This window comes from Erythrolamprus reginae, chromosome 1, assembly GCF_031021105.1.
Source record: "Erythrolamprus reginae isolate rEryReg1 chromosome 1, rEryReg1.hap1, whole genome shotgun sequence".
NCBI lineage: Eukaryota > Metazoa > Chordata > Lepidosauria > Squamata > Dipsadidae > Erythrolamprus > Erythrolamprus reginae.
The window spans coordinates 181,454,394-181,482,137 of NC_091950.1; the positions used below are offsets into that span (position 1 = coordinate 181,454,394).

The 27,744-nt window shown below is 40.3% G+C and overlaps 1 protein-coding gene across 8 annotated transcripts in view; it reads left to right on the forward strand.

Moving 5' to 3' along the window:
* PKP4 (plakophilin 4) overlaps positions 1 to 15,671 on the forward strand; it is a 177,027-nt gene extending 161,356 nt beyond the window's left edge. For all 8 annotated transcript variants that reach the window (XM_070731562.1, XM_070731564.1, XM_070731566.1 and 5 more), the window contains exons 18-22: positions 7,343 to 7,427; positions 7,557 to 7,674; positions 11,113 to 11,244; positions 11,973 to 12,046; positions 14,391 to 15,671. In XM_070731562.1, coding sequence (XP_070587663.1) covers positions 7,343 to 7,427; positions 7,557 to 7,674; positions 11,113 to 11,244; positions 11,973 to 12,046; positions 14,391 to 14,639 — 658 coding nt within the window. In that variant the 3' untranslated portion in view covers positions 14,640 to 15,671. The remainder of the gene's footprint in view (positions 1 to 7,342; positions 7,428 to 7,556; positions 7,675 to 11,112; positions 11,245 to 11,972; positions 12,047 to 14,390) is intronic.
* Positions 15,672 to 27,744: the final 12,073 nt, after the last annotated feature.

Here is a 27,744-nt window from a genome sequence, read left to right on the forward strand (position 1 = left end):
TGGCCTACAGAGGGGACAGAGGTGGATTTGGAGATAGGAACAGACAGTTCCAACAATCAAGGAGGAACTATAGAGGTTCCAACAGAGGAGGCTTTAGAAGGAACAAATGACTCTGCCAAGTCAGTTCCCATAGGGGGGCGGCTGCAGCACTTCACCGCCTCCTGGGCATCTATGTCCACCGACACTTGGGCCATAAATACCATAACTCAAGGACTCGCCCTGGAGTTCACCCTGCATCCGCCAAACAGATTTCTGGAGTGTCCGGTTCTCTCCAACAATCACAAGCGCAACCTCCTTTACCAAGAAATTCATCATCTATTTCAGATCAGAGCCATCGAGAAGGTTCCTCCACACCAGGAGAAACAGGGGTACTATTCCATAGTGTTTATAGTACCAAAAGCCTCAGGGGGTTGCCGCCTCATCCTCAACCTGAAGCAGTTGAACTTATACATAAAATACCGGAGGTTCAAAATGCACTCTCTAAGGACTATACTATCCGCAATACGTCAACAGGACTGGCTGACGTCAATAGACCTCAAGGAGGCATACCTCCATGTCCCAGTGCATCCAGACTCCAGGAAATACCTTCGCTTTTGTTTCGAAAACCACCATTTCCAGTACAAGGCGATGCCTTTTGGCCTATCGTCAGCTCCCAGGACTTTTACAAAGTTATTGGACATCCTCACCGCAGAGCTACGGACACGCTCGCTACGACTGATGGCGTATCTGGACGATATTATTATACTGTCCAGCAGCTACAGCCGGGCACAACGCGACCTGTCAGAGACTATGGAGACCCTGGCAGAGGCGGGGTTCTCAATCAACTACCAAAAGAGTCATCTCATACCGACCAGGTACTTACCTCACCTAGGTACCTACATAGACACCATGGAAGGCAAGGTCTTCCTATCACCAGACCGCCAGGTCAAGGTCAGGTCGCTGATCACAGAAGCGCAACGCAACCGTACAGTAACATTGGCCTTTCTGTCCCAGCTGTTGGGAGTTCTCATCTCCTGCATAGACATTGTTCCCTGGGCCAGACTACATGCCAGACCACTGCAGTGGTTTCTCATTCCCTTTCAACAAAACCGGACCAGCCACTCTTCCAGATTGGTGACAATATCACAAGAGGTACGCAAATCACTCCCATGGTGGAAGTCGTCGGCGCTACATCAAGGATCGCCGTTCCTACTGCAACAAGAGGTGACGATAACTACGGACGCGAGTCTCTCGGGTTGGGGAGCTCACTCCGAGGTAGGGATGGCCCAAGGATTATGGAGTCCAGAGGATCTCGCATGCAGCAACATCAATTACTTGGAACTCAGAGCGGTCCACCTGGCTCTACGACACTTCACAGGCCTGGTGAGGGGCCGAAATGTACTGATACTTACAGACAATGTAGCAACCAGGGCACACATCAACCACCAAGGCGGCACGAAATCGGGTCGCCTGATGCGAGAATCTCAGTCCCTGTTCAGGTGGGCAGAGCAACACCTCGCATCTCTACGAGCAGAGCACATATCCGGCACCTCCAACATACAGGCGGATTGGCTCAGTCGGACCACGATCGACCCGACAGAGTGGAGCCTGAGTTCGGATCTCTTCCAAGACATTGTGCACAGATTTGGGATTCCAGCAGTGGACCTATTCGCCACCTGCCACAACAACCACCTACCAAGGTTCTTCTCAAGGTTCCCCTCACCTGGAGCGGAACAGATCAATGCTCTAGCCTGCCCATGGCCAAGGGAGCTGCTGTATGCATTCCCTCCAGTCTGCCTAATTCCGAGGGTAATACACAAACTATTACAAGAACAGGCAGAAATTCTCCTGGTGGCCCCTCATTGGCCCAGACGCCCTTGGTTTGCGGACCTAGTGGACCTCTCAATCTCTCCCCCTTGGCGCATTCCACATCACAAGGTGGTGCTGACACAAGGATCAATTTGCCATCCAGACCCCCAGTGGTGGAGTCTTGCCGTGTGGCACTTGAGGGGGAGAGACTAAGGAAGGAACAGGTTCCGGATAAGGTGATCTCCACCATACAGGCAGCACGCCGTCCTTCCACAACGCGAATTTACCAGGCTACCTGGAAAGCTTACTGTGCTTTCTGCAGAGGTCGTAATCAGGATCCTCAGTCACCATCAGTGATCCAAATTCTGGAGTTCTTACAAGCAGGTTTGGATAAAGGACTAGCTCCAAATACACTCCGCAGGCAAACGGCAGCTATTGCCACTATACTTAAAATGGACTTCACTACTCCAATTTCCCAGCACCCTTGGATTCGGGATTTTATTAGAGGAGCAGCGAACATTAGACCTCCTACTATTCACCGTTTCCCCACATGGGATCTGCCACTGGTGTTACAGGCCCTCACGGAGCCTCCCTTCGAACCCTTGAGGGAGATACCGCTACGCCTGTTATCTCTAAAAACAGCCTTCCTCACGGCAATCACATCAGCAAGGAGGGTCTCCGAACTCTCAGCCCTATCAGTCCGGCCGGACCTATGTATCTTCCACACCAACAGAGTGGTCCTCAGGCCAGATCCCGCCTTCCTACCTAAGGTGAACACGGTCTTTCACAGATCTCAGGACATTGTACTACCAGACTTTTGTGCCCAGGGGTCCCACCCACTGGAACTAAGATGGCACAAGTTGGATGTCAGACGAGCCATCAAACTTTATATTCGACGGACTAACACCTTTAGAAAGACAGAAGCCCTATTTGTCTCATATTTTCCAGCATCTATGGGGAATAAAGTTTCGCCCAAGACGATTAGTTGCTGGATTCGTTCCTGCATCATCACTGCTTACAAATCAAGGGCTACACCGATACCAAGTGGCATCACAGCGCACTCAACAAGGAGTGCAGCCACTTCAGCGGCATGGACAACACAGGCCCCGATTGACGATATTTGCCGTGCGGCAACTTGGGTCACGCCTAATACCTTCATTAAACATTACAGATTGGACACTTTCGCTTCTGCGGAAGCAGCCTTTGGACGCAGAGTATTGCAGAGAGTTTGCACCGATCCTGCGCCCCTGGTCCAGCCTTTTCCCCCCCTAATAAGTTAAGCTTGGGTATATCCCATGTTGGACTCTCCGAAGCAGTGCAAGTGGAGAAGAACCGTTGCACTTACCTGAACGGTCTTCTCGCTGCACTGCAAGGAGAGTCCAAACCCACCCGGCTGTTTGGGCCCAGGGTCTCAGAGTTGTCATAGTTGAGTTACTTACAAGTTGGTTAATTAATAAAGTTTCCTTGGTTTACTATCACTATGACTTCGTTTTATTGTAAGACTGACCCGGAGAGGGCAGCATGGGGGTTGGACCAGTAAATTATGCTAATTTTTAACTCAGTCCCTTCCAGCTTGGCTGAAGATTAACCCATGTTGGACTCTCCTTGCAGTGCAGCGAGAAGACCGTTCAGGTAAGTGCAACGGTTCTTTCCGCACTGTCAGCTTAATAATTCACTGACTAGCCTTATATTTTATATTTGTTTAAGAGGAAATATAGGAAGTGTCTATTCTGTCCACTCTCCTTGCTATTTATTTGTAAGCACTTTTCTTGCAAAACTGCTTCGGGATTTTTTTTTAAAAACCCTCTGTAAATGCCTGATTTTTATTTCTTTTCCATCTTGTTGTTATGCACAGGATCAGAGAAAATGTGGGTATATATGTGCTCACATATATATTTTTCTTGGTTGTGTATTTGTCACAACCTCCAGCCAAAAGCTGGTTAAATCATAAAAAGATGATGTCTGCCTGATCATTAAAAGGTGGCTTATGTTGCATAGAAACATAGAAGACTGACGGCAGAAAAAGACCTCATGGTCCATCTAGTCTGCCCTTATACTATTTCCTGTATTTTATCTTACAATGGATATATGTTTATCCCAGGCATGTTTAAATTCAATTACTGTGGATTTACCAACCACATCTGCTGGAAGTTTGTTCCAAGGATCTACTACTCTTTCAGTGAAATAATATTTTCTCATGTTGCTTTTGATCTTTCCCCCAACTAACACTTCAGATTGTGCCCCCTTGTTCTTGTGTTCACTTTCCTATTAAAAACACTTCCCTACGGAACCTTATTTAATCCTTTCACATATTTAAATGTTTCGATCATGTCCCCATTTTTCCTTCTGTCCTCCAGACTATACAGATTGAATTCATTAAGTCTTTCCTGATAAGTTTTATGCTCAAGACCTTCCACCATTCTTGTAGCCCGTCTTTGGACCCGTTCAATTTTGTCAATATCTTTTTGTAGGTGAGGTCTCCAGAACTGAACACAGTATTCCAAATGTATTCTAACCAGCGCTCTATATAAGGGGATCACAATCTCCCTCTTCCTGCTTGTTATACCTCTAGCTATGCAGCCAAGCATCCTACTTGCTTTTCCTACTGCCCGACCACACTGCTCACCCATTTTGAGACTGTCAGAAATCACTAATCCTAAATTTCATGCAAAGCATGAAAAAACTGCTGGGAATGTCTGCTGTGACTTTGGAAAAAGGAGAGTGAAATGAAGGATGCTATTATGAAGCATTAAATTGTGTTAGAAATTTAGTTTCTTTTCTCTTGTTGTCTCTCCTGCTTTGCTCTCAGTGACATGGTGATTTTAAAAAAAAATTAGATAGAATGGAATAGAATTCTTTATTGGCCAAGTGTGACTGGACACACAAGGAATTTGTCTTTGGTGCATATGCTCTCAGTGTACATAAAAGAAAAAGATACATTTGTCAAGAATCATGAGATACAACCAGTATTGGATTCCTTGCTGGTACGGGCCACACTGCGCACCAGTAGTAAAAACGGCGATGCACATGCAGCTCCAGATGACCGGCGGGCGCGTGGGCACATCCCAGCAAGATTTTGCTTCTGCGTATGTGCAGGAAGCAAAATCTCACGAGAGGGCACGTGCGCGCGCCGGTCACCCAGAGCTGCATGCGCATCACACCGGTAGCAGCAGGAATGGCAACCTCCACCTGGGTACAACACTTAATGATTGCCATAGGGGTCAGATAAGCAATCAGGAAACAATCAATATTGATAAAAAATCTTAAGGATACAACTACCGTAACAAATTACAGTTATGCAGTCATAAATGGGAGGAGATGGGTGATAGGAATGATGAGAAAAAACTAGTAGTAATAGTAGTGCAGATTTACTAAATAGTTTGACAGTGTTGAGGGAATTATTTGTTTAGCGGAGCGATGGCGTTTGGGGAAAAACTGTTCTTGTGTTTAGTTGTCTTGATGTGCTCTATAACGACCTTTTGAGGGTGGGAGTTGAAACAGTTTATGTCCAGGATGCGATGGGTCAGTAAATATTTTCACAGCCCTCTTTTTGACTCGTGCAGTATACAGGTCCTCAATGGAAAGCAGGTTGGCAGCATATAAATCCAATAAATAAACAAACAAACAAACAAATATGTCTTTTCTGCAATTCTGATTATCCTCTAAAGTCTGTCTCTGTCTTGCTGGGTAGCAGAACCAAAACAGATAGCTATAGAGGTACAGATGAAGGCTCAATGATTCCTCTGTAGAACTGTATCAGCAGCTCTTTGGGCAGTTTGAGCTTCCTCAGTTGGCGCAGAAAGAACATTCTCTGTTGTCCTTTTTTGATGATGTTTTTGATGTTAGGTGACCATTTTAGGTCTTGAGATATGATAGAACCTAGAAATTTGAAGGTCTCTACTGTTGATACTGTGTTGTCTATTATTGCAAGAGGTGGTAGGATGGCAGGGTTTCTCCTGAAGTCTACCACCATTTCTATGATTTTGAGTGTGTTCAGTTCCAGATTGTTTCAGTCACACCACGAGGCTAGTTGTTCAACCTCCCGCCTGTATGTGGTTTCATCATTGTCTCGAATGAGACCAATCACTGTTGTATCATCTGCAAACTTCAGTAGTTTAATAGATGAATCTGTTATATATGCAATTCGTATGCATATATAAGGACATTGGGTCACTTGTACCAAAGAAATTATTGATCTCTACTTCTGTGCCATGATAAATTGTTCCTGAGTTTGTGGGATTTTTCTAAATGAAATGAGGTGTGTCAAAAGACCTTGAATTTTTACATAAACACTTGACAATCCAAGCTAGTGGCCCTAATGAAGCACATTGTAACTTTGTTGCTCCATGCTAGTCAATACTGCCAGCCTATGCAATCTTGATTATTTAGAAAGGTAAGGATATTTTTTACCCATTACATTTGTCAAAGTGCATAAAAGTACGTTTCAGTTGAATTATCAAATTCCTAAAGTAAAAGCTAATATAACACTGATCCTGAGTGCTGAATTAGTTATCTGCTTGCTTTCAGTTATTACCTATAAAGTTTTATATGCATAAATCTAGATTTACCTTCAGAGACGCCTACTTCAGACAGAATCTACCAATTTTATCTGATTAACCTTTAAGGAGATGTCTGCCATAACCATTCCAAAAATTAAGAACACATCTGGATAGATAAAAAAAGCCCACCTGTCTATGCCAGTCTAACTCTTTACACCAGGTGGCTTTGACATTAACATCACAGTACATTGGCATAATTTGCACAAGGTTTTGCGATACAGCGTAAAACACACATCACCTCACCCTATCCAAAAAGGATAAGCATTTGAAATAAGTTAACCTATCAACTATTGGTTTACAGACTTTATGCGCTTTAATCTCCTAAAAAGGAAAAGCTGTGCATGTAGGATGTACACAAGACTGACTCCTCATTTTTCCCCATGTGTAAAATTAAGGTCCTTGGGTATCTATGATAATCTGTTTTATTGGGAAATAGTGGAGTGGGGTGAGGTGAGGTGAAGTGGAAATAGAAATCATAGGAATAGGATAGAATCTATCTATCTGTATTGTCACTTTAAATGTACACTAATCAGTATACATTAAAATGAAATTTTGTTGCATTCAGCTCTTGAAAGATAATCATTATGCATATACCCACATATTCACACGTATACTGTATGACACAGAGAAACATCACAGTCTAGTTTAAATGTGACATATAAATGACGAAAAAATACTCCTTTCCAATTTATCCATCTATTTGTTTGTTGCTGATAGTTAACTGTGATCATAAAAACATTAATCTTCTTTCACATGAATTATGGTTCACATAAAGCAGAAATTAATTTTCAATCAAGGAATGTTGCCGTTAGTTTAGTACAACTTCTCACTTTCAGAGTTGCAGACTCCGCTTTCAGAATTAGAATTTGGGGTTGCCAGGGAGAAATTATTCACTTCCTATTCTGTTAAAAGAAACTGTTTTAACTCATGGTAACTTAGCACTTATGCCACTCATTGTGTAGTGTGGGCGTGTCTGATACATCTTTTCTTCTTAGATCATCACTAAAGGTTGTCAAGGCAGCAGCCCAGGTGCTCAACACATTATGGCAATATCGTGACCTCCGTAGCATTTATAAAAAGGTAATTATTAAATGTTCCTCTCACAACGATCATATTCATTATGATTCAGTACCACAATGAGATCTAAACATTTTTTTTTAATTAAATGGAATTTATTTATCATGTGACCTTCTTTTCCTTCTTCCACAGGATGGCTGGAATCAAAATCATTTTATTACTCCTGTGTCAACACTTGAGCGTGATAGATTCAAATCACATCCCTCCTTGTCTACAGCGAATCAGCAGATGTCACCCATTATTCAATCTGGTCAGTCAACCAACTTTTTTTTGATGTACCAAATTCTCTGCCAGCCTCTTTTCTTCTATAAAGTTGAAGCTATATTTCCTGACTTGATTTTGATAAGACAAAATCAAGTAAGGTTAGACTATAAACTTTTAATCAAATGCTCGCCAAGGTAACTTATAAAGCAATCTGACACAATCAAAGAGAGAATACTTGCAGTTAAGTCTGAACAGTATTCATAATGGAACACTCAGATCAGAGATAGAGTACAAATTTAGTATTTGAATGTCCCTTGGTTCAATTTCTTGTCTCTATGTATGTGAAAGGGACAAACTGGCAGAAATTACTTGATGCTTCTCATTGTTCAGTTACAAATTTTATATGTATTTATTTATTTTCCACTGAAATGGGATTCCCCCTCCACCCCAGGAATTTTCATGGGCACATTCTCCAATAAATTGCTGTTTTTACTTGTCCTTTTTGTCTTTCAATTTGTCACAGAGTTGAAAGTCAGGAAGGACAAGTATAAAAAGTGGAAAGAAGGGGAAATAACTAAGGCAGAATACCATCAAATAGTCCAAGCCTGTAAAGATGATGTGAAGTAAGCTAAGGCTCACAATGAACAAAGGCCTGTGACAAAAGTAAAAAGTAACAAAAAAACTTCTTCCAACATATTAAAAACAAGCAAAAAGTCAAGGAAACAATTAGTCCATTGCAGGGAGAAAGTGACATGAAGGTGACAAGGAGAAAGCAGAACTACTTGACTCATTTTTTGCATCTGTTTTTACATAAAGGGAAAAAAACAGTCCCCACTATCAAAAACAACATCACAAAAAACATATTTAATATGAATTGATATTTCACTTTTGAAGATAAATTAGATTTTTTTAAATGTTAGGGGCATTTAGTTATGAGAAAATAGAGGTTAAAAATGAATGAAAATATACCATATTTTTCGCTCTATAAGACGCACCTGCTGATAAGACGCACCTAGTTTTTAGAGGAGGAAAATAGAAAAAAAAATATTTTGAGCCAAAAAGTAGGCTAAAATATTTATTACAATAACACTGCCCTAGGGGAATTGGGAAAATATACAAACAAGCCCCCCTCTCTCTTTCTTTCTATCTCTCCCTCTTTCTCTCTACCTTTCTTTCTCTTTCTCTCTCTCCCTTTCTCTGTCCCTCTCTTTCTTTCTCTCTGTCCCTCTTTCTTTCTCTCTGTCCCTCTCTTTCTTTCTCTCTGTCCCTCTCTTTCTTTCTCTCTGTCCCTCTTTCTTTCTCTCTGTCCCTCTCTTTCTTTCTCTCTGTCCCTCTCTTTCTTTCTCTCTGTCCCTCTCTTTCTTTCTCTCTGTCCCTCTTTCTTTCTCTCTCTTATCTCTCCTTCTCTCACTCACTCTCTTTGTATCTCTCTCTTTCTCTCTCTCCTTCTCTATCTCTCCCTCTTTCTCTTTCCCCTTTCTATCTCTCCTCTTCCTTTCTCTCTCTTTCTTTCTCCCTTATTTTTTCTGTTTTTCTGCTGTGGGCGGTTTAGGGCCCCTCAAACCCCGACGACCTCGCCCCCGGATCCTGGCCGGGACAGGGCAGTTTCCTCTGACAGGCGCCGCGTGGGGCCGAGGGGGCTCAGCAGGAGGCGCAGCGGCGGGCGGAGAGAGGGAAGGGGGGCAGCGGCGTCCCTCCTGGCCTTGGCGGGCCGCCCGACCCTCCCCACCTCCTGCAAACGCGGCGGGGGGAGAGCGAAGAGCTGGCTCCGGCGGGCGCGGGGCTTGGCTGGCTGGCGGGGGGAGCGCCGCTGGTGGTGCGAAGGGAGACCCTCCTCCGGGAGGGAGGGGGCCAGGCAGCAGCTAGCCAGCCGAGTTCGCAGCCAAACTTTGCACAGGCGGCGGCCGGCTGCGAGCGACTGGCTGAGACCTCCCCGCCTCCTGAAGCGATTCCCATAGCCTTCCCAAAGGCTCGGGAATCGCACAGGCGGCGGCCGGCTGCGAGCGACTGGCTGAGACCTCCCCGCCTCCTGAAGCGATTCCCATAGCCTTCCCAAAGGCTCGGAACCGCCAACGCTCCTCCGGTGCCGCTCCGCCTCCTAAACCTGCGGGGTGGAGGCATCCCCCGGCCCAGCACTTCCGGAGGCTGAAAAGCGCGGCTCTCTTCGGGGTTGGGAAGAGGAGAGGCGGCGATAGAGGCGGCGGTCTCCAGATGAGTATATCGCCGCCCCCCCCTCTGCTCCAGCGCCTCCCCCCCCCTCCCTGCCTGCATCTTCGCTCCATAAGACGTGGCTGATTTTTCATCCTACTTTGGGAGGAAAAAAACTGCGTCTTATGGAGCGAAAAATACGGTAATTATATTATAGATTGCTATAAAATTAGATCTGATGAAATAAACTTAAAATGACATTTGTAATATTAGAGGGGAAGTCATAGTATAATGAATAAAAGAATATGTTTGAGTGGAATTTGAATGCTACCTGCTTTTCCTTGTATTGTAAAGGATATCAGTCAGATATAACATATATAATACTTAATATGAATTGATATTTAGTCATGAAATAGGGGTTAAGAAAAATGAATGATGAGTAAGGAAGTAAGGGAATGAATGAAGCACGAAGTCTTAAATGTATTAAGCAAGAGAGAACAACTAGCAGAGGAAGTAAGCAATAGCATTAAAATTTAATTGGAAAATGAAACAATTGGTATAATCCGGGTGACAAAATTAGATAAAGGAGGTAGCATGAGATTAAGGACATATACCGAGAGTAATGGGTATGAAATTAAGAAGTGTTAATGAGTATATTTAATAGATGATACATGTTTATTAAGTTGTATATGATAGGCTATGTATGTTTTTAGTGGGGAGAGAAAAATAAAAAAATTGTAATTAGAATTATCCACTCAGGGAGGGATTTAGAGGGGATAAGAGAAAGTAGGAGAAAAGGAGAGAAAGGGATGTAGAGAAGCAAGAAGGAAGAGATGGCAGTATGAAGGGGAGAGAAGAAGAGATAGTAGGAAGGAGAGAGAGTAGAATGGGAGGTAGAGAAGGAGGAAGGAGGAGGAGGTGGTAATAGGAAAGGGGAAAGAAGGTGTAAGAAAGAAGGTATTAGAGGTGGAATAGACACCTGAGATAGAAAGAGGGGAGTGGAGAGTGAAAAGATTGAGATAAATTGAATAATAAAATTGGAATGTAATTTAGGTTATTATATTACTTTTTTAAAGTGATTATATGCATATTCAGGTATATGTGATCTTATGTATGTTTATTCTATAATGAAGGTATATGTGATATGTTGTATGATTGTAATGGTGGAGAAAAGTAAAAATATTTTGGGGGGAAAATAATATTGGCAGATATACACTTGTTTCCCTCTTTTTTGTTACCGGTATTGATTATTATCAAGAAGCTGTATAGTTTCTGAACGGATCTGAAACATTTTTCTTGTTTTGGTCCCCTTTTTCTGTCTCCTCCTTTTCCTAAGTTGGCAGCACATCTTCCTCACCAGCACTCTTGGGAATTAGAGACCCTCGTTCCGAATATGATAGGACCCAGACTTCTATGCAATATTATAATAGCCAAGGTGATGGAATTGCACATAAAGACATCTATACTGGTAAGAGCCCAGTGAGATGAAACTGAAAGCAGGAATGTAAATTACTTCCTTTTCTTTTTAAAAAAATATTTTTTATTAATTTTCCTTTATGACAAACAAAGCAAACAACATTCAACATTTAAAGGAGCTACTATTGCTCCGCTAAGCATAGAAGTCTTACTAATACAGAAAAAAAGACTAATTGTGATTTAGATCAATACAGAAAGATAATTTATAACATAGTAAAATAATATCACATCTACTTCGGTATTTCCATTGTAACGTTGTAATTAAAATAATTGGAGTAATATAGTTATGTAATTTAAAGTCTACTTCTATATTTCTATTTTAACAATATAATTAAAATAATTAAAGTCAATTAGTCAAACAAAAAACCCTTATCCTTTGAATTTCTTAATATACTACTATACTATAACATCTACTTCAACATTTTCGTTATGGTTAAGATAATTGAGATTCATTAATAAGGTTACTTTCTATATGTAACCTCTTTGTTTATAAAAGTTCAGGGGTCGGGATGGGGGAAGCATAGTGTAAGCAAGTTGAGGTTATATATATATAAAATAGCTTCCAAAACAATGTATTGAATGCTGATGGATCTTTTCTGATATCAAACCAGTTTATTTTTGATGTAGTGATTGAAAAAGTTTGTTCTTCTTTCAATAAAGCATAAAATAATCCGTTGGCATGAAATTTAGTTTTAACACAATACTGCTATTTATCTACAGGCTCTAGTAAACCTTCGCCGATTTATATCAGTTCCTATTCCTCACCAGCAAGGGACCAAAATCGTCGCCTACAGGTAAGCTGTGGAAGCTTATTCTACAGATGATCAGTTTGTATGCCAGTCAGGGTGCTTTTTGTGTTAATGTCATTGTGGCAATCTAAAGACATTAAACAGGGTGTTATTCCAAGAAATCATTCCAAATAGTCCAATTTTATGGGGGGGGGGGGGGGCATTTGTTCCCCAGAAATAGCCACTAGCACAGGAATGTAGATGTGTCGTATTCCCTCTTCCCTCCAAGGAAAGCTCTGGCCAACACTCATAGTAGGGCAATAGATGCAACGGTAGTTCAACTCTATTCCTTAAGACAGTGATGGCAAACCTTTTTTTCCTTGGGTGCCAAAAGACCGTGCGTGGGTGTTATTGTGCATGTACGAATGCCCACACCCATAATCCAATGCCTGAAGAGGACAAAAAAAGCTTTCCCCACTCTCCGGAGGCCCCTGGAGGCTGGAAATGGCCTGTTTCTCAATTTCTGAGCCGTGCGAGGATTAAAACGCCTTCCCCCATTCTCCCAGAGACTCTCTGGAAGCCAAAGATGCCCTCCTAGAATCTCTGTGTGAGCTAAGAATCAGCTGGCCAGCACACATATATATGTTGGAGCTGAGCTATGCCTCTGCATGCCACCTGTGGCGCCCATGCCATAAGTTTGCCATCATTGCCTTAACAAATATGTATGATAAATAAAAGCAAAATGACATACAAATAACACTTAGGTAATTTTAAAAAAGTAAGTCATGGGTGTGCCAAAATGGGATGTGGAACATGAAAAGAGGATGAAATAGTCATGGTGGTGTAGTGGTTAGAATGAAGTACTACAGGCTACTTCTGCTTACGGCTGGCTGCCGGCAGTTTGGCAGTTCAATTTCCACTGGCTCAAGGTTGACTCGGGTTTCCATCCTTCCAAAGTCGGTAAAATGAGGACCCAGATTGTTGGGGGCAATATGCTGGGTCTAAACTGCTTAGAGAGAACTGTAAAGCACTGTGAAGTGGTATATAAGTCTAAGTGCTATTGCTATCTTCACCGAAAATATATATGCAATGTTTGCACATCAGGTGGCATATGGACAATATTTTTTCCTACAGAGGCATATAATTAATCACATCCTTAAAATGTGCCACTAGGAAAAGGAAAATTATAAAATCAATTGCACAACAAGATTTGCAATTAGCAAAGAATGAAAAATGACACAGAACTAAATCCTCAATACAGAAAAATGCCTTTAGCGGGAGGTTGATGAGATGCTAGTGTGTGAGCTTAGCAGTGGAACAGCTGAAGGAACAATATGGTACTTTGATTTTCTATCTGTATTCATAGTAATAAATCTTGTGCAAATGCAGGGCATAATTTTTATAATTTTGAATTTCCAGGAATTGTGGGAAAAGTACAAACTAATAATAGAAAAAAAAGCCTCTTCTCAGCGGGTAATCAAAGATGGCAGTTTGTAGATGGGTGAATGATTTATCTAGAGGACACCACATTTGTGGTATCGAAACACAAATGCACAAGACAGAAAACAATGCATTTGCAGCATCCTAGCAGCCAATGGAGCAGCTATTGAATAGAGATGCAACTTTGGCATGAAGAAAAGATTTTTAAAAAGTGTAGGAGACTAGTTAGCATAGCACTTGTGACAGAAGCACCAAGGTCCTTCCAGATTGAAAGGATTAGCTCCTGGCATCGCCATTGCCCAGGAGACTCCCAGTTGGGGGTTTCTTTCATGTCTCCAGCAGGAACTGGAGTAAAGGTGTACAGCCCTGCCCCATGCCAGCACTCAGGTCTCAAACATGGGCTTGCTAACTTCCAGCCATGCCCTCACCACATGAGCCACTATGTTCCTAACGAAAGTAGTTTTAAGTATGTTTTATTAACTAAACAAAAAAAGGGTCTGATTAAGATGGGCTTCAGTCAGTTTCCTAAGAACAAATATCCCCTGTTGGTTATCTTGTATCCTCACTAGGGATGACAAAAAAATGAAAATACTGTTATTTAAAGATTGAAGCATGCATAATCACCATAATCTTCTACTTAATTAAGAAACTGTCTCTTGACTCCACAGATGCTAGGGCTCGAATACCAAATCAAAAGTATTATTTTATATACACAATATACTTGTAAGCTAACGCATACTGCAAATTATACAGGCTCATTGTTGGCCTTCTTGAAAGTGGATCTAAAAAAGGCTAATAAAAATAAACTGCAAGATTTGATAAATATTATTTGTCACTGTAGAAATGTCATCACAAAACTCTTTTTCTCATATGACTAATTTACTGCTACTTCTATATGCATGGGAATCTGTTGTATAGTTCTAAGAACGTGAATAATGTTGCTTGTTCTTTTGTTTTATTTTCCAAATAGCAACAGCACTTATACTACAGTCAAGATGATTCCAACAGAAAGCATTATGATGCATATAGGTTATATTTGCAGTCCCCACATAGTTATGAAGACCCATATTTTGATGATCGGGTTCACTTCCCAGCTTCTACAGATTACACAACACAATATGGACTGAAATCAACCACAAACTATGTCGATTTCTATTCTACCAGACGACCTTCTTACAGAACAGAACAATATCCCGGGTCTCCTGACTCTTGGGTGTAGCATTCATAAATCATACAGTTTCTTTCTTACTTTGCTTGAGAAGAAGTTGAGTAAAGGTTTCATTGTTTTGAGGGAGAAGTGTGCAAGTGAATTACAAAGAAGGAAAGGAGGAAGAGTTTTAATAATCAGGATGATGGGAGAGAAATTGGAAAGAAAGGAGGTTTGCTCTGTTTAGATTTTAGATCTCATTACTTGTAGTTCCTGTAGTTCGGTGAAGGTGTGGGCAATGTGATGAAAGGTTTGAGAATTGAGGGAAGTGGATTTGGGAAATGTGTAGATCAGATCAAATTACAGATGATTTTTTTAACAAAAATGTGAATAGAAGTCTTATTCTCATAGTTGTACAGAAAAAGCCAAGATGCCATTTTGTTTTATTGCTATTACTAAATGTCAAGATTGTATGCTATCATGTCTTGTAAATTTCTATTTAGTTGTTGTAAATATGGAAATGCCACATTGGTTAGAAGTGCCATCATTTTAATGCCATGTGTCATTTTAAAATGGATTTCAAATATTGACAACTTTAGCCAGGGAGAGAAAGAAAGAACACATATGGAATTGATTGTTATAAATAAATATCATTTGGTTTTTAAAACAAACAGTGTACTTTTGAAGCACAAACTTCAGTCAAATATATATCTTTCTCATTCTTTGCCTCTTTCCCGGAATACTTCACTGCCATTTTTAATGCCTATGGGGAAAAAATAAATATGGACATCACAGCCATAAAAAGTAGTTCCCTTCTCATTCTTCTTTATTTTTCATGTTTACTGTTAAAGATCAAAACAGTTGTAAATGCTCACTGTGAGTTGTAAAAATGGATTTAAATATATGCATATGCAAAATTTTTGGCAATTTTTTTCTGTTGTCCAGAATTTATTTCTTACTTGTTGAAACATGAAATTATGTACTTTTTGCTCATCTTTTTTTAACTTCCCAGCATTCTTTATTTTTGGCTGTTCATAGTTGATTATATTTCTGTTCAAAAATACACGATACAGAATAAAGGTTTTTTTCTTTTTTTCTCTTTTATTTTCTTAGTGTTTCCTATTGGCTCATATACCACTTCCAATATTTTTTTCTTTCATTAATGGGAATGATTTCCATTCACTGTTTTTGCCTCATTGGGTCTCAGTTTTTAGACTCAATTCTAATTAGTTAGGGTTTATTTGTTGCATATCTGCATTTGGTTATGTCTGTGTTATTGCTGCTACTCCCTAAGCAGAATTTATTAGAGTCTTCATAAGTAAGATGATGCCATATATGGATGAACAACAGAAACAAAAATGTTTATAATTCTGAGCTGAAGATTGATACATGCCTGGAGATTGAGCATTTATACTTCTTTTAATTCACAATGCTTAAGATGCCAATATATATAAGTCAAGGTAAGGTGCTATCTAGATCCCCATCTTCACTGTTTTTTCAAGCACCTTGAATTCACTTACGGCTATTTCTCTTTGACAAAGAGTTCTGGCAAAAAATAGTTTGCTGTAGAATCATTTGCTTTCAAGTTTAGCAATGTCAGATAATGGTTACAAGATGCTCTCTGTATTAACATTTAAAGGAACTGTTCTGGCTTTCTACAGATCAAAAACAACCCCAAGCAATGACAAGGTAGTAGTTCCATTTTATATCCGATCATAAGTAGCATTTGAGATCTTACTCTTCATCAATTTGTCCCAGGGAGCTGAAGACATCCCATGCCCACTTCTGAGAATACTAGAAAACATTGAGGGGCACCAAGGTGTAAGGGACCAGTGGTTATAATAACATTTAGAAAATAATGATAGAAAAAGCAATTTCATCCATCAACGTAACCTCATAATATGACCTGGATAACTGAAAATCTCCACAGATAAATCTTGATTTTTAGTCCCTTCAAATATTGTCCCAGAACTTGGTGTTATTTCATTTTTTCTTTGTTCCCCCTCACAAAATCCTTCAAAACTTTTAATGTCTCTTGTAAATCGGATATATGAAAAGTTTTCAATAATAATAATTTATTAGATTTGTATGCCCCCCCTCTCCGAAGACTCGGGGCGGCTCACAACAATAATAAAAAACAATATTATAGCGAAACAAATATAATATTAAAAAAGAAGCATATAAAACCCTATCATATTTAAAAACCAAACAACACATACATACCAAACATAAAATATAAAGAACTTGGGGGAAAGGTGTCTCAACTCCCCCATGCCTGGCGGTATAGATGGGTCTTGAGTAATTTACGAAAGACAAGGAGGGTGGGGGCAGGTCACTCTTTTCGTTTATTATTTGCATATTCCTATTAATTATTAAGATATTAGCAAGTTTTATTTATATATTTAATGCAGTATCATTTTCCATGTTCTTGTAGCCTGTCATTCTGAAATCTACTTTCATATCAGTTTCCGTTCTGGCCATCTGTTCCTTAACATATTTTAAACAGACCATATACAGGCAGACACTCTTAAAATAACTTCTGGGTCCATTGTTCAAAAATACCCTTCAATACATCCACTGCAAAGATATTTTGTCCTATTCTGTTTTTCTACTTATTCCAAAAGGGGGAGGGGGGGAGTTAAGTCCTTAAACTTGTATATAAAACTTCTTTCACTAAGGATTGAAAGAAAATAACCCAGTGCTGTAAGATTGATAGATCCAAAGATTCCTAATAGCTGAAAGATAGTTAACCAGCAGTTTTTGAAAAGGGTGAAAGTATGTGAAACCTTTTGAAAGGCACCAACTCAGGTTTGAGTGAAGATGGCTTTGCCTCAATTCCCAGAGCTCCAAACCCACTGGAGATTGCTGTCCTCTTATGAGGAGCAATTGTCTGGAGCAGTTGTGAGCATTCTCAAGTATCTCCGTGTCCAGGAAGGAATAATGAAGAGTCAGTCTATTTGCTGTTGTCATCGGTTCTGCTCTTTCCAAAGCCATCTTCAATTCGCCATTCTTCCCTGGAAGTCCACACACGTCACATTTTCTATTATGCAAATGAAAGGACACGGTGAGTTTTAATTTATTTCTGTTCAGCCCATTCCGTTTTATATTAATGTAGGATTAATGGTAGGGTAGTAGGCTCAACTCACACGTTTTGTTGACCTCTCCTATGAGAAAGATGACACTAATGAAAAGTAATTGTTAAGGCTGACAGCTTTGGAGGGAGGAGATGCTCTTATGAAAATTAGTGTCAGTGTAGACACAGTCCTCTGCACCGATGAAAATATGCAAAGAAAATGTGATAAAACTTACTGCAGCTCATGCGAAGCGTACTACTAAACATCAGTAATTGCAAATAAAGACACTCTTGATTATTTCAAGGCTTCCAAAATGCTGGGTGATACAGTGGTACCTCTACCTTTAAACGCCTCTACTTAACGAACTTTTCTAGATAAGAACCAGGTGTTCAATTTTTTTTTGCTTCTACTCAAGAATTATTTTCCACTTATAAACCCGAGCCTCTGAAACTGTAACCAGAAAAGGCAGGGAGAAGCCTCTGTGGGGCCTCTCTAGGAATCTCCTAGGAGGAAACAGGGCCTCCACCCTCCTTGTGGTTTCCCCAATCGCACACATTTGCTTTTACATTGATTTCTATGGGAAAAATTGCTTCTTACAAACTTTTCTACTTAAGAACCTGGTCACGGAACGAATTAAGTTTGTAAGTAGAGGTACCACTGTATTTCCATAAAAGGATGATTCCCAAATTGTTGGCCCAATTTAACAAACAAAATGTATATAATTTTTGTTTATTTAGATGCTGTTCTGTCTTATTGATGTTCCTTGAGGGCTCTAGCTCCTTATTTACAACCATCATTATCATAGGGATAGCAATGAGGGCTGCAGAATCATTCTGTTAAACCGCCTCTTGTGCTGCAGAAGATATTGATTGATAGGTAGAAGATATTAATAACCTAAATAATGAAAACACTTTTTGTTGTAACAGTGCACTGAAGGCTTTAAATAATGGTATAAGATTCCTGCACTGGGCAGGAGGCTAGACTAGAAAATCTTCAAGATCCTTTCCAACCCTATAATTTGATAACACCATAGAAATAATAGTACAGTGATACCTTGTCTTACGAACTTAATTGGTTCCGGGAGGAGGTTCGTAAGGTGAAAAGTTCGTAAGATGAAACAATGTTTCCCATAGGAATCAATGGAAAAGCCAATAATGCGTGCAAGCTGAAAACTCACCCTTTTTGCCTCATTACCGCTGGCATTCGGATCCTTGTTCGGGGGTGGGTGGAGGAGGGACGAGACGGGGAGAGACAGCGCAGGCTGCCCGGCGACTTCCCTTCATCACGTGACGTTCCCGGCGCTGCTGCTCCTCGAAGGGAAGCTGCCACCATCACCGCCGCTGGGAAAGAAAAAGTTGGTGCAGCTGTCTAGAGGTAACAAACTGAACCGCTGAGGAAAGGAGCCCCCGAAGCCGCCACCAACGCCGCCGCCGGGAAGGAAAAAGTTGGTGCAGCTGCCTAGAGGTAACAAAACGAACTGCTGAGGAAAGGAGCCCCCGAAGCTGCTGGTATTGCAGCCCGCCTTACCCTTCCTGCAGCTTGGAGCGGTTAGATGGTAGAGACTGGGAGGCTGTTAAGCAGGCGGCCAGGAGGGGCGTGTCAGATCCCGACTCCCATTCCATCTCACCCCATCCCCTCAGATCTTGTGGCAGCTGCTTTAGGTAAGGCACCCCCGAAAATAAGATGTAGCACAACTTTTGGAGCAAAAATTAATACAAGACAGTGTCTTATTTTCAGGGAAACACGGTATTTGAGTGTTCTCTTTATTTTTTTGAGCAGTATATTTTTCTCAGTCTTCCAAATAGTTTCCATCAATATTTATGGTCCTTTCTACAAACCTTTATTTTATGTTATTTCCCATCACCACCAAAGAATGTGTGGATAAAATACAAATATGATGCTTCAAACTAACGACCAAATGTTCTGCTGGCACACAGTATTCTGAAAATTGCTATTATTTTCCAGAACATCATACTTTGAGAATCAAATCAAAAACAACAACATGGCTCTTTGTGTAAAACTCAAGTGGTGCTTTTGGTGAGAAGTGAAATACAGTGATCCCTCGATTATCACGAGGGTTCCGTTCCAAGACCCCTCGCGATAATCGATTTTTCGCGATGTAGGGTTGCGGAAGTAAAAACACCATCTGCGTATGCGCGCCCTTTTTTCATGGCCGCGCATGCGCAGATGGTGGAGTTTGCGTGGGCGGCGGGGAAGACCCAGGGAAGGTTCCTTCGGCCGCCCAGCAGCTGATCTGCTCGGCAGCGCAGCAAGGAGCCGAATCGGGGTTTCCCCTTTGCATGGGCGGCGGGGAAACCCCGATCTTCGTCTGCTCGCTGCTGCTGCGGCCGTCCAGCAGCTGATCTGCTCGGCAGCGCAGCAGCAGCGAGCAGACGAAGATCGGGGTTTCCCCGCCGCCCACGCAAAGGGGAAACCCCAATTCGGCTCCTCGCTGCGCTGCCGAGCAGATCAGCTGCTGGGAGGCCGAAGGAACCTTCCCTGGGTCTTCCTCGCTGATGCCCCCGCTCGCCCGCCTGCCCACCGCCCACCAGCAAGAGGGGGAGAGATAGAGAAAGAGAGAGAAGGAAAGAAAGAGATGAGAGAGGGAGGAAGAGAGTGTGAGAGAGGAAGAAGCAAGATAGAGAAAGAAAGATGAGAAAGGAAGGAAGAGAGTGACGTCATCGGGTGGGAAAAATCGTGATATAGCGTTTAGCGAAGAACGAGATCGCGAAAATCGAGGGATCACTGTACCTCTTTATCCAAATGTGTTTCCCTAGAGAATGAATTAGCATAAATGTTTCCAAACAGAAATACATCCTAGCTGTAAAAGGCCACTCAGGAGAAGCTAAAAAAACCTACCGAAAACAAAAATGCACAAACCAAAAGTTTGGTCAGTAAAGTACAAAAAGTTCTGACAATCAGCTGTGCCCGCGATCATCAAAACCTCTTTTTTACATTTTAGAGCATTTTTTACTATTTATTCGCTGAAACCGATAGTAAAAAAAATGTTTATAAAAAGTTTTTAAAAGGTTCTGATGATCGTGTGTCGCAGCTGATTGTTAGAACCTTTTTTTTAACTTTTTGAAGCATTTTTGCTACTTATTTACCGAAACCGGTGTTAAAAGGGTTTTTTTAAAAGTGCCCACAATCATACAGCACAGCTGATTCTTCAAAAACCTTTTTTTTTACTCTTTAAAGCATTTTGCTACCTATTCGCTAGAACCAGTAATGTTAAAAAATGCTTTTTAAAAGTTTTTAAAAATTCAAACGATCATGTGGCACACCTGATTGTCACAACTGATCATCGGAATCTTTTTTTAAAAAATAGGCATTTTCTTTACTACCGGTTCAGGCAAACTGGCCCCAAACCGGTAGTATTTCACCCCTGGATATAACCATCATGACCTGGATTAGATGCCCATATCCCAAGCAATAGCAATAAAATACTGTTACTACCACAGCCATTAAAATACACAAATATTGCATTATTAAAATACTAGTAACATACTCTGTTAAATGAGCCCAGTTTTCAACATTAAACTTAGTTCCAATAAAATCCCAACAAAATAAATGCCAAGACCCCCTGAAGCTGCCTTAGTATCTTCCCATTCTAAGCTTGGAATGCAAATGTAAAATTCAAAGGATCAACTTTATTTATTTATTTATTTTATTTTGTCCAATACACAATAATACACAATGAAGGTTATAGAGATATAGTAGAGAAGATATAGGAGAAACTATAGGACAGGGGATGGAAGGCACTCTAGTACTAACCTCTTAGGAATCTGGAGAGGTCAACTGTGGATAGTCTAAGGGTAAAGTGTTGGGGGTTTAGGATGACACTACAGAGTCCAGTAATGAGTTCCACGCTTCAACAACTCTATTACTAAAGTCGTATTTTTACAGTATTTTTTACAGTATTTTACAGTATTTTTTACAGCTTAACATAAAGTATGTATATTGGTATAAACCTATATGTCTCTCACAGCCTGTGTGTATGCGTGTTTATGCATGCATAAACACACACACATCAAAATGAATGTTGGCTTCAGCAACTGCCTTGACCAACCCCTGCAATTTTCTTGGCAAGATTTCCACTAAGGCAGAACTAGAACTCTTGGTTTCCTGGTTGCGAATTTGGTGTCTTCACTATACCAAACTCATGTATGTTCCACCCATTTTGAATTATAAGGTATCCTTGACTATTTATCCTTGGTGATGTGTATACATCTGTGATGGAGAATCTATGGCACCCGTGTCACAGGTGACATGGATCCATATCTGAGGGCACATGAGTCATTACCCTATGTCAGCTCCAGTGTGTATGTGCACATTGGCCAGCTGATTTTTGGCCTTCTGGGGGGTAGGAAAAAGCATTTTTGGCCCCCCTCAGGCTTCAGGAAAGCTTCCGGAGCCTTTGGATGCAAAGAATGGGCCCAAAGGAGCTACCGGAAGTTTGGGAATTAAATTCTGGTAAGCCTGTTGGACCTGTTTTTCACCTTCCTCAGGCTTCACGAGACTTTCCTGAAGCTGGGGAGGGCGAAAAATGGCCCAACGGGCCCACCAGAAATTTGGAGGATTCAGTGAGGCATGGACCCATGTGCATGGGGGAAAGGATGGTGGATTATGGATGTGAGCACACACATACACTATCATGCATGTTTGTGCCCTTTTAGCACCGAGGAAAAAAGGTTCACCATCACTGATATAGACCATACTTTTATCCTGAAGAATTCTCACACTGACAGAGCCTGAACTTCTAGCAAAAGGGTGTGATCATAGATGTTCTTGCTACAAAATTGCTGGAATATTTGTTGGCTTTGGGAAACAGCTGTTTCCTCTATCATTCCTACGCTTTCCATACTTTTTTCCCAGTTGATAGGTTCTGAAAGAAAACTTCCATGGTGATGTCACTGCCCTTTCAAGTTTGTTTGCTGAACCCTGAAAAAGTATGATGACTTTTTTTCTGGGAAGACAGCTGTTTTTATTCTTCAAAATAGATTGCATTTCTCTGATACAGGACTTATATCTTTAATATTAACCTTAAGGATTGAAATACAAATATAAGAAATTGCTTGCAGAACCACTTGCAGAACCACTTTAGTTCAGCTACAAATTTAGTTCAGCTACTTTTTAATGGTGGTTAGCATTTCAATGTCTTACTATTGAGACATTAAGTAATCATGCCTCAAGTATTGTAGACATTAGGAGTTGAGCAAGGTCCCAAAACTCTGTTATCATGTTACAATTCTTGCATATTCTCTAAAATAATTAGAGAAATTATAGCCTAGTCAAAGATTAGCAAAAGTGTTTTCAGTCAGAAGGTTAAAGCAAACAGTTGGGTATTTTAAAAATATGTACAAAACCATACAGTATAATTAAATATATGGTGGCTGACACAAAATTAATTAAAAGATAAGTGATGTGGGGAAAATCTCATTGGAACTATGAAATCATTAGTAGATCTATCTAAGCAGAAGACATGGCTGTTATTAGAAGCTTATATTTTGTACCAAATAACCTGAACATATTGCCATAGAATGTGATCTTTCAAGTTGCAATCACTTAGCAGACATAGCTCTTTCTTCAAAGATACACCTCAGCCTAGTTTAGCAAAATCAAAGAACAAGCACAGGAAAGACCCTCTTTGAGGTAAGACCATTCATCTCTCCAATTTTGTCAACACTGAGTAGCCAAGCACTCAGCTGAATACATCCTTCAACTGGTGTTTGATCTTTTAACTAAGGATGTGCAGGGATGCTGTAAGCCTTCTGGATATGAGAAATGGCTTGTGCCATGAGATTTTGCACAATCATATTGCACAAAGAGGAAGAAACTCTCTGCAATTATGTCTGCTACTTTAAACACCAAAGAGACCAATATATGATTAGTCATACAGTGGTACCTCTACTTACAAATGTAATTTGTTCCGTGACCAGGTTCTTAAGCAGAAACGTTCGTAAGTAGAAGCAAATTTTCCCATAGGAATCAATGCAAAAGCAAATAATGCATGCAAACCCTTTAGGAAAATCCAAAACTTTAAGGCTTAAAAAAAAAGCCACGGGCGGATGAAACAGGTGAACAGAATGGGGGGAGGGACAGTGAGAGGTGGCAAGCGGTGGCAGTCGCAATGAAGCAAGGCGAGCCTCTCTTGGGCTCCATGACTCCTTCCCTCCCGTTTTTCTCCACCCCACTCTGATCATTCCCCTACACCTTTCTCTTCTCTTGGACTCCATGAGTTCTTGCCTCCCGTTTTTTCCTGCCGCACTCTGATCATTTCCCCCACACCTTTCTCTTCTCTTGAGCTCTATGAGTCCACATCTCTCTTTCTTTCTTTCTTTCTTATTCATAGGCCCAACCAACCACAGAACTGAAGGAAGGGAGGGGGAGGGTTAAGGGTGAAAAGTATGAAAATTTAAAATAAATAACTAAAAAAAATTCCACCTCTCGCTGTCCCTCTTCCCACTCTTTTCGCCTTGCTTCATCCGGCTTGTCACCTCTTCCATTCCATTTGCCTTCATCCTGCGTCACCTCTCGCTGTCCCTCCCCCCACTCCAATCGCCTTGCTTCATTTGCCCGCCACCACTTCCCCTCTCGCTGTCCCTCTCTGCTGCTCACAGCAGCAGCAGCCAAGAGAGAAGCAAGGGTTCGTAAGTAGAAAATGGTTCGTGAGAAGAGGCAAAAAAATCTTGAACACCCCATTCGTATCTCAAAAAGTTCGTAAGTAGAGTCATTCATAGATAGAGGTACCACTGTATATACAAAACACCCTGTGAGGAACTTCAGGTGTGATCTTGTAGTTTATTAAATTCAGTCAGAGACCCAAAAAGTCCATAAGGTGTCTCCCTCTATTGATGAGGGTATCTTTCTTTAATCAAAGAAGTCAGTCTGGTCATCTCAACAAGTTCTGCCAATTTCACCAACTATTCCTCCTTGGTGGATAATGCCAAATTCTTTCCATCTTTGTACATATAATCTTACCACAGTAATCATATATTGAAATAATATTTCATTAGTCTTTAAAATTCTCTACCAATGTATAAATTTGACTCTATTTTTTTTAGCTTTTTTACATGTCCACCAAACATGATAAAATGACCATACTATTCACATTTCCATTATATATTTGAAAGGCTTTTATATTTTCTAGATAATTACTTTGGTATCATGTACCAACACTATATCATTTTATATATTTTTTCTTAAATATAGGGTAAATTTCAACCCTATAGACCACATATTTTCCCATTGATCCATCTGTATATTATAACCATAACTGTTATCCATTTATCATAGTAAAACTATTTATCTATTTCAAATTTTAACAAAAGTTTATATATTTAAATAATTACATGCCATCGTCAGGACACAGTTGCACTTCAAATGTCTCTCTTACTTTACTCCATACCATAAGTATTTTTATCTACTTGGTTTTTTTCTGAAAACTAAATGGGAAAACTGTTGACAATTATATTGTTCTGTCATTAGTAATTTGTCTGTCTGTTGTTTCTCTTCTGTAAATGCTTCTTCTGAAATTCGTGTTTTCTTTTTGTGTAAAAAAAAAGATAAATGATTTTCTGACGTATGGTTTTGATGATTAGAACAATAGGTTAGAGAAAGAAGGGAATTGTGATGTGACCCTAGAGAGTGAGGTTTGATTATAATTGTATAACTGCTGAGAGGAAAATCAGAAGCCACTTCCTCATATATTTTTTTCATGTTTTATGTTCTTTTTCTTTTTTACATTTTTTTAATCTCTTTTTTCATATTTGGTATATTTTTCATCGAATGTATTTGTAATACATAATTAAAATATTTTAATAAAATATATTTCAAAAAATTAATCACAGACCAAAGGAAAAGATAGATAACATTTGTCAAGAAGTAAATGTAAAAAGGCAAAAAAAATAAAAGTAAAATGATGAAGGCAGATTATCAACATAAGAAGTAGCAAAATGCTATTGGACATTATAAGTCAGTATGAAAACTGTGGACACATACATTTTAACAGACTTTTGACAATTTTTTCTAGAAAAGAAGTGTAGGATTAGGAGGATGACCCTGGGCATCTAATCAGAACCCAGTATCCGATGTGATACCGGAGACATCTCCCAAAAAAGCCAAGGTGATTGATTCAAGCTCTGAGTTTGAAAATACACATATTTTTTTTAAAAATCTCTCCATGATTTTTAAGTAGTTTATCAAATCTCATCAAAAAATGACATTCTGTTCGAGAGTAAAAAGAATACATAATGTTATTTGGAAGGAGTGCTGATAAAAATAACACGGGTGAAATTCTATTTTTAAAATCAGAATAAATTATTTTATGTGCAAGCACATCTATAGCTTTTTGAGTAAAGTGTAGATTGAGCAGCCGCAATAACCCAAATCAACAGCTAATTGTTTCTTTCATGAAGAGGAAAATTGAGCCGCCAAAGAGAGTTGGGTTAGGAATTCATCTTCAAACACTTCTTTCAACCAATATTTCAACTGGCAGGGTTTCATTGCGGCCTTTGGCAAGTCACAGCTGGAGGATATTTGCTCTGGTGCGAAAGGAGAGGGCACATAGGATGAGCCCCAAAATTTGCAATTGTTTTAAAAGCAAATGCATCCTTGTATTGTAGGTGCAAAACTCTACGTGACAAAACTGGTCTTGGCATTGAATACTTTTTACTGTGTCTGAGGTACAATTATTACCCATAGTGTTGTGTCTAGAGGACAGTTTGATATGGCTACCCGCCCCTATGTTTTGGGCGGGAAAATACAGGGTTTGGATTGGTTGGCTCCAGACATAAAACATAGGGCGAATAGGAATGTATTTTAGCATTAGCATGCAGCGGTGGGTTTCTCCTGTTTCAGCCCAGTTCTGCGAACCAGAAATGGTGGGAGGCTCTGCCCACCTGCCCAGAACATGCCCAGAAGCATCACATTCGCAAGTGAGTGCCTGAATTGCTAGCAATGGATTTTAGAACCAACTACTGATTATCAGCCCATATTAAAAGGTCATGAATTTGTTGCTTGTCAGCCAGTGGAAGATTTGAAATAAATTCCTAGGTATATATCTTGACCTGTTCAGTTTACATATGACTGATGAATTTCAGGCTATGCACTCTGTTTGGGTCTTTGTGATGTTTCTGTCATCATTTTCAAAGGTTGATTTCCAGCTTTTATCTTAAGAACAAGATATTTTAAATCACACATATTCCTGCAGGCCATTCCTGGACACACCCCAAGATGCAATGTCATCAGCATCTAGAAGGATGGAAATTGATTTGTGGGCCAAGGTTCACGGGTGGAAATCAAATTTGGTGTGAGCCTGAAGCAATATTGTTAACAGAAAATATAAATAATAGAAGAGCTGCAATATCACATATGGTTCTTTTCAGAGTTGGAATGGAATCCACTGTGTCATTATTACATGAATATTTAACAAAAGAAAATGTTTTCCTACTGTATTTTTATACATTTTATCAAAAAGTGAGGCTCCTAATGCCCTTCACAGCCTTTCTTGGAAATTGACTAAAACGCCATCTTCAAATCAATGAAGGTGGCTTAGAGTAATCTTCAAACATATTTTTTATTTCATAAATAAATTAATACTATATATTGCCAAGCACAAGGAAGCAAGAATGAAATCAGAATCTACTCAGAGTTGTTTCTTTATTGCTGTTCACCCATAGACCGGATTCTTGCCAGACTAAAGCACAATCTGTCTACATATTAGATATATAGTCCCTACGAATTCCTGGGGGTTGGGGGATTCCACCCTGGGACTCTTCTTGCCAAGGATTCCAGCTGATTTGCCTCTTAGCTCCTTGGGAAAGACCTCTTCTCTCCTGTGACTTGGCCTCACATTCCAGCCTAACAAAGATTCCTTGCCTAAGGAAGGAAGAAGTGCCAGTCCTGGTTTTCTGCATTTAAAAGTAGGCAATGATGGACCCGTGATCTGAGTTGGTATAACACTTGCTTCATAGTTTACCACTTATTGATTGTTGATTTCTTACATTCACATCTCACCTTTTCTCCAGCAGGAAAAGGTAGCACATCCTCCACTTTCTGGCACAAAAACAATCCTTGAAAGGTTGGGCTTAGAGAAGGTGACT